At 40.9% G+C, this 7,792-nt stretch overlaps 1 protein-coding gene across 1 annotated transcript; it reads right to left on the reverse strand.

Annotated features, from left to right (window-relative positions):
* Positions 1-5,649: 5,649 nt before the first annotated feature.
* Positions 5,650-6,978, reverse strand: LOC145675046 (zinc finger BED domain-containing protein 4-like). Its single transcript, XM_081745411.1, has one exon. The coding sequence runs from the start codon at positions 6,976-6,978 to the stop codon at positions 5,650-5,652; it is 1,329 nt and encodes a 442-aa protein (XP_081601537.1).
* Positions 6,979-7,792: the final 814 nt, after the last annotated feature.

Here is a 7,792-nt window from a genome sequence, read left to right on the forward strand (position 1 = left end):
AGAAGGGAAAGAGGAGGATGTGTGATGGGATGTAAAGTTAGTATGAGCGTTAATAGTATCTCGGAGGAGCGGGTGATAAAAATGGAGACGTGTCTGAAAGTATTTAAGGCGAAGTTTTTCGAGATGGAATAAGATGTGAGGAAAAGACATTCGATCGTATAGAATCTGAGTTAGACTCGGAAGTTTGATGCCGTAGGCTATACGAAGGGCGTGTCGTTCTAGGACTTTAAGTTTGTTATAATAGGAAGGGGGAGCTGCAATCCAGGCAGGGTGGCCATAGGTCAGCACCGGGCGAAAAAATACTTTATAGGTGTTTAAAAGAAGTTCGGAATGAAGACCCCAAGTTGTACCAGTTAGGTGTTTAAGTAAGTTAAGTCGACGGTAAGCTTTTGCTGTGACATTCTGTAGGTGTGCTTTCCAAGTAAGGTGCACGTCCAATGTAAGTCCCAGGTATTTGACTGTGTTAGAAAGCTGAAAACGAGTGTCGTTAACGGTGAGATTCAATAGAGATGGATTGCGGTGAACTTTGGAGCGTTTATTTGGTGGTAGGAAGACAGTGGTTTCAGTTTTACTAACATTGATCTTAAGTCTCCATTTATCATACCAGATGGCAAATGGATTTATAGCCTCTTGTAATGCTGTGTTCAATTGGCGAACAGTGCGGCCCACGGCAAGAAAGGCCGTGTCGTCAGCATATTGAAATAGATTTACGTTGGCAGGAAGTGGACGCATGTCTGCGACATACATCAGGTAGAGTAGAGGAGAGAGAAGAGCCCTGAGGAATGTAGGAAAATGGGATGTGATGATTGCTGATTGATGAAAACGTAAGCGAGGCTTCCAGATAGGAAATTATAAATGAATCGCATGTATGCAAGGGAAAGGCGAAAATTGAGTAAATTAGAGAGAAGTCCCTGATGCCAAACTTTATCAAATGCCTTTTCCAAATCAAAAAGGACCAGGCAGGATGGTTTTGCCGTAGTGTAGTGATTAGTGATATAGTTTAGAAGACGCATGAGCTGATCATTAATACTGAATTGTGGGCGGAATCCTGCTTGGTGTAGCGGCAAAAGATCGTACCGTGAAAGATGGAGATGAAGACGTTGGACTATGATTTTTTCCAGAATTTTAGTGAAAACCGGAGTGAGCTGAATTGGACGGTAAGAGGATACTTGGGCGGGAGGTTTCTCTGGTTTAAGAAACATAAGAACTTTTAGAAGTTTTCCATGTAGTGGGTATATATTCGGTACGATGAATAAATGTATAGATCAGGGCAAGAATATTTATCAGAACTGGCGGGCTTTCTTTCACATGGCGATACGAGATGTTATCAATCCCTGGAGCGGTGTTGCGTTTGCGGGTAACCACATTCGTGATCTCGGTAGGGGTGATAGGGGCAGTGAGTGCTTTGTGAGAAGAAACTGTGTGATTGACATTAGGTTGAAGATGTGGAGACCAGAAGTTAAAGTGCTGTTTGATGATGACGAAAATGGCGTGTAGCTGATAAAGGCGTAAAGATATACTGTAAATATATAGCGAAGACATTAGCTTTATCTTGGTCTGAGTGGAGTGCTTGATCATGATGAATGAGAGGATATGACGTTCTGGTGTTTTTCCGGTGAGTGCGTTGAAACGCTTCCAACATTTTGTAGGATGGGATGTATCAGAGAGAGAATTACAAGCCTTGATCCATTGTATTAATTTGTAAGCCTTAACGTAATTGGAGACTGTACGGTGAAGGGCTCGATGATATTGAAGAGCATCACGGTTTCCAGATTGTATGTATTCTTTATAAAACTGCCGGGAGCGCTGTATGAGAGTAAGATATTATGGGGGTAGTTTAGGTTTGTGGGGTGAATACGTAGATTGAGGAATGAACTGTTCGGAGGCAACTTGTATATGATTAGTGATATGATCCAGGGTAGAGTATAGCTCACCTTCCGTAGTGGGAGGAACGCATTGCTCAAGAGAGTGACTTAAGTAAGTTCGATATTTCGACCAATCTGCTTTATCATAACGGGGGATCAGCCTTGGAGGGGGCGGTGTGTTGGTGATAGAGGTAGGGGATACTCGGAGGCTGAGTTTAATTGGGACATGATTGCTACCTATTGGGTCTAAGATATCAATGAGAATACAGTGTGATAAAGAGGATGAAATTATCGCGATGTCTGAAGTAGTATTGGATTCTGGGTGGGTGGGTTTAGGTAAAGGATTAATTATACCGGTCGTAGTTGTAGCAATGAAATTCGTGAAAGTTGTCTTATCTCTATCAGAGCGGCTGTGAATGTTAATGTCTGCGAAAATGATGTAATGACGGAAATTGTTAGAGATATAGTGAAAGAATGATAGAGGAATTGAGTGACAGGGACGAACATCAATGGTGGCTACTGTTACACATAATGACTTATAATATAGAGTAGTAATGAGATGTTTTGGTAGATTTTGGATCGGTGCAGAATAGATACGGTTAGGTATGTGAGTTGAAAATCCTATGGCAACACCGCCATTGGCACAGCGGGCTGGTAATGTAAAGGCGGCAAATGAGTTTGGGTGTAAGGTGCGTTTCATTCAGAAAGAAAGTATTGACTTTTTCTTCTAGTAGAAGTTGTTCAAACAGAATTTTATGAGTGAAAAATGAGCGGATGTTGAGGAATAAGAATATCAGAGCCATCATAAAAGCCATATTTAAGATGGATTTAGGCAGCAGTTGTGAGTGGAGTTGCATGGAAATGTACGTAGGGGCCATTATAGCTAGCATGGAAGTCAAGATGGAAAAGGTTGCGAGCGGCATATTGAACATGCTGTAGCATGAGTGGCCGTGGAAAAGGATAAACGTTCTGAAGTGTCAAAGTGATGAATGCTAATAATTGATGAAGGATGACATATTGATTGGGTTCCAGTGGTGTATCCACTGTTTGATTCTGAGCGTCGTGAGTACGTAATGGTACTACTAGTTCTGGTTTAGTCTCTTCTGGAGTAGACCGAGATTTACATTTATAACTGTAAGTTGAATGAGATCTTTCGTGGCAAGTATTACCAGTAGGAGCTTGTTGAAGATTAGTGCAGGTGCGAGTTGGATGAGGTCCAGAGCAATAACCGCATTTGAATTGGTTTGTGCAGCGATCAGTGGAGTGCGTGTTGTATTCTGGCATCTTTCGCATCTAAGAGGAAGTGGTGCTGGTGACCGTGACGGTTCTACACGATGTCGCTGTTTAAAGATAAAAACGCCATTATTTAGTAGATCGTTTATCGTTTCTTGTGAAGTGGTCAAGATCCGGACCATGTAGGTAGACCCCTGATTATTCCGAATACGGATACATGTTTTGACGGAATAGGCTTCCTCTCGTAGTTCATCTTCAATCTCTGCATCTGTTACCGACGGATCAACCCCGCAGACCACTACCGACATGGTAGGTGGTTGGCGTGGGGATGGGCGCTGTTTCTGCTTATTGTTAGTCAGTGGAGAAAGTGTTGCGGTTTTTCCGAAGATTTCAAAACTATTTTTATCTCGGATGGTTGTAGCAAAGTTTGCTGATGATGACTTAATGATGAAGCCGTTGGTTTCTACTATTTGTGATATCTCAGAGCGTGGTCGGTATTTCAGAATTTGTTGAAGAAGCAGTTTCGAATTCCGGTACTTAGGATCGTAGTTTTGAAGTAGATAGCTATAAACTTCCGGTTGCAGCTTCGGAGGAGGTAGAGGAGGAAATTCCTCTTCGTCAGTGATGAGACGGTCATCGTCCGAACTAGAGATGCTGTGGGCATCTGTATGGTGTTTCTTGGATGGTGGCGATCTTGACGGCGGTACTGGGCAGCTAAGAGGTGAGCGAGATCGATCTGGGCTTGTTTCTGCTGTAGACTTTTCCCTACGAGGCTTCCGCTTTTCCGTCTTCGTCGAGATAGTAGAAGGTCGGGAAGCTGATGGTCCTGAAGCCTGTCCAGTATCCATAGCCAGATACCATAAGCGATGAGAAGTTATACACAGCTAACGGTGAAGTGATGGAAGCGATGCGAAACGAAGTAATAAGAAATTATGAACAAAAAATACACAAATAGTGTACTTCAGCAGGCTTCCACTTGGGTGGAACCCTCGATCTCTCGTAACCTGTCGCCCGACCCCTGAATTCCGATCGCCATGCGTCCACACGTACGCAAAGAAGACAGTCTAGACCACAGACAAAGGATATACAGACCGCAAACTTCCAATATGTGCAATTGAAATCAGTTTTTATCGTCTGCACAGCGAAAGAGCCAATCAGCACTCGGGTGGGTGGAACGATGTGTCGTCCCGGGTGAGATGGCGCTGCCATCGGTCTGTGAACGTGACGTCATGGGTTGTCAGAGTAACCAAGGGATTGTTTTCGTCTGCTTTGAATCACAAGTGTTAGACGCAGTGCAGAATGATTAGCTAGCTTGTGTTCAACTTTTCTTGTACTGCCTCTGGATTTGACATTCCTTTCCAGCTTTATATATATATATATATATATATATATATATATATATATATATATATATATATATATATATATATATATATATATATATATATATAAATCAGATTTTTCTTTTTCCCCTTTTTTTCGAGTTCACTGAAAATGCCCAAGTTCTGCAAAATACGTCAACATAAAAAGCTGTTCCCCAAATGCAAGTAAAGGAGCCAAAGAGTAATAGTTTAAATAAAAATATAGAAATTCCTCCTGTGGCTGCGAGTGTGTGCACAGACAAAGGATATCCTTTGTCTGTGCTCGCAGCCACTCTTCCACCACGTGCTAGTAGTATCCTAACCCGCGTCCAGTGAGACAAATCCTCGAAGGTGGCGTCAGATCGACTGATTAGTTCCGTCGTCGTTGGTGCAGAGGCGCTACTAGTGTTGTGTCGATCATGAACGATTCGATCATTATGAACGAATCATGCTGTGAATCAAATGAATTAAGATTCTTTCCAGAAATGAATCGATTCTTCAAGTGAATCATTTCTACTTTTCACTGAATTGTTCGCTGAGATCGAAATGTAAGAATTATGAATCAAATTGCAGTGAGCGAATTGGTAGTGTTGCTTTTGCAGATGCTCTTACAAAACAAGGGTTGTGGGAGAAGAGAGAGAGAAACGAAGGAAACGTGTGCTACCGCACTATCTTAACAGGGTTCCGCTTCGCACAATACAATGAGTCATATACACACACAAAATAAACAAATATAGTCATTGAAGAAGGTAGCCTCAGGCTAGACGTCCATCCTCCCCCTATGAGGTGTACATAAACTGACGACGTGGAAACTGAAAGGATGGAGGTCGCGTTACTGGAAACAAAGTAATTTTAAAATAAACTTACCTGCTGCTTGCCACGATCTCTGTACTGTCCGCTATCTCAGGATCCGCAAGTAGTGACAGTGTTGCTCACTCATGTGTAATGTAATTTTACTGTTGGTTTTAATATGCTCTTGAGCGATTATTAAGGTAATGTGCGCTATATAAAATAGACTTATTTCTCATCACTTTTAAGTGCACTTGCTACACGAAGTCGTCTTATCATTTATATATATGATAATTGGAAACACCACACTGAACTTAAAATAGATTCAGTATTTAAGCAGTATATTAAAGCAGCACTAAAATATTTACACAAAACACTATTTACACTGTACATAACAGATTTTACATATTTACGTGAAGAAACACGAGCATGGATACTTTCTGAGAAGACAACCTATTTCGTCTTTCAGTAAGTATTTGTCCAGTTTTCGAAAACACTCGTTCACACGGAACAGAACTTGGCGGGATAGCTAATCTTCTCTTCATTACTTGAAAAAGACGCGGATATGCAAATTGTTTTCTCTTCCACCACGCAAGTGGATCATCTGTACGAATAATTAAAGGCTCATCTAGGTACTTGTCAAGCTCAATAATTCCAGCTGCAGTTGGATTTTCAGCGTTCAAGAGCTGTCCAACTTCTTCATCGAAGTCCGCCCATATTGAAGATGAAGGTGGTACGGGTCTTTTCCGAATGGGCTCATCTTCTTGGTTCGAAATTTTCACCTTGCTTGCTCTTTCTGATACACTTCTGTACGTACTCTGGAAAGTAAGCTTAGATTTAAATGCCTGTTTTTTAAATCGAGGGTCCAAAAGTGCACTTTCAGTGTAGGCAATTTCTGAATCTACATTTCCAAATCTCATGGTCATCTGATCATTTAAAACTTTAAGCATTCGTTTAATTTGAGGAGGCAAATCATCCTCGTTTGCCATTTTTTGAACATGTCTCAATAAAGCTCTTTTCATGAAAGGAACTTTAGAAATGTTTACTGTTTTCTCGGCACTCATTTCTGTAGTCACTTCTTGAAAATCTCTTAATACAGTACATGCTTTTTGTAAAACCACCCATTCGTCTTCTGAAATTTGATTAAGTGTTGCATTTGTCAGTGCCAGAGCTGATAAAATTGGTTCCTTCAGAGCAAGGAACCTTTCAAACATTTCGAATGTTGAGTTCCATCTTGTTTTCACTTCCTGCTTAAGTTTGAGTTCTTCATAGCCCAGTTGCTTCTGCAAGTTTTGCAGTTTCTTATATGCTTGCGGACTTCTTTTGAAGTACTCAACAATTTCTTTCACTTTCTTGTGTAAAGACTCAATTTCCTTCACCCCCTCTTTCACCACTAAATTAATAGTGTGAGCAAAGCAAGGAATATGTCTGTAACCACACCTAATTACAGTTGCCTTCATGACAGGCGCATTGTCTGTAACAACAGCAACAACTTTATTGCTTACACCCCACTCTTGCAGCACACGCTTAAGTTCAGTTGCCAAATTTTCCGTTGTGTGGTTTTCACCATATTCAAAACAGTCTAACAAGAACGTTTTCAGTTCGCACTCATCCGTGATAAAATGTGCAGTAACACCAATAAAACTTTGGCACATGGAGGATGTCCATCCGTCTGTTGTAACCGCTATAGTGCTGGCCTTGCTTAGCTCTTCTTTCACTTTTTCTTTCATTTCGTTGTATACAACGGGCAATATGTTACTTTTTTCTGCTCGGTAGAGTGTATGAAGGATTTAACATTGAAATAAACTCTCTGAATTCCTTATTTTCAACTAATGATAAAGGCTGATATTCCTTCGCAATAACTTTCACCAGTTGCCTATCTAATTGCTTCGCCCTCCCCACCGTTACTCGCTTCACGGCAAAATCAGTCACTTTGCTCTGCGTATTTCGTGAATTACTCGAGGCATTATTATTAACATTAGTGAATAATGCTCCAGATTTTGAGATTCCGCTGGAGGATGCAGGAAGAGAAGTGTCACATGCAGGACCATCCAGTTCTGTACGTCTTGTTTGTTCAGATGTACTTGCCTCCTCTTGCCTTCTGATTTCGACACCGCAATGCTTTAGTTTTAAATGTCTTTGCAAATTGCTTGTCGCACCACCATTGAATGAAATAATTGAAAAGCAAAGACCACATTTGGCTTTACCTGGTCCTACTTCTGTAAAAGAAGTCCAAATACTGCTACGTTTTCTTGAACTATGTTCCATAATTAGTAGTTTTTTCTCACAAAAACACAAGGCCAGAAACTAATAAACTAAACTAAACTAGTAATATATCACCAATGAACATAAAACGAAAACTGAAAGATTTTAAAAAGCACACGAATTATGTTAATAGGCAAAACACAAAAATAATTCCGCACTTTGCACTGCGATCAGGAAACAGCCACTTCGCGCTACCACTGAACAGAATTGATAATTTAATACTCTTGTTGCTACGTTAATCACCAGATGGACACGCCGAAGCGTTTTTGTGGGCCATGT

The sequence above is a fragment of the Thermobia domestica genome, chromosome 18 (assembly GCF_964235325.1).
Source record: "Thermobia domestica chromosome 18, izTheDome1.hap1.1, whole genome shotgun sequence".
NCBI classification, from domain to species: domain Eukaryota; kingdom Metazoa; phylum Arthropoda; class Insecta; order Zygentoma; family Lepismatidae; genus Thermobia; species Thermobia domestica.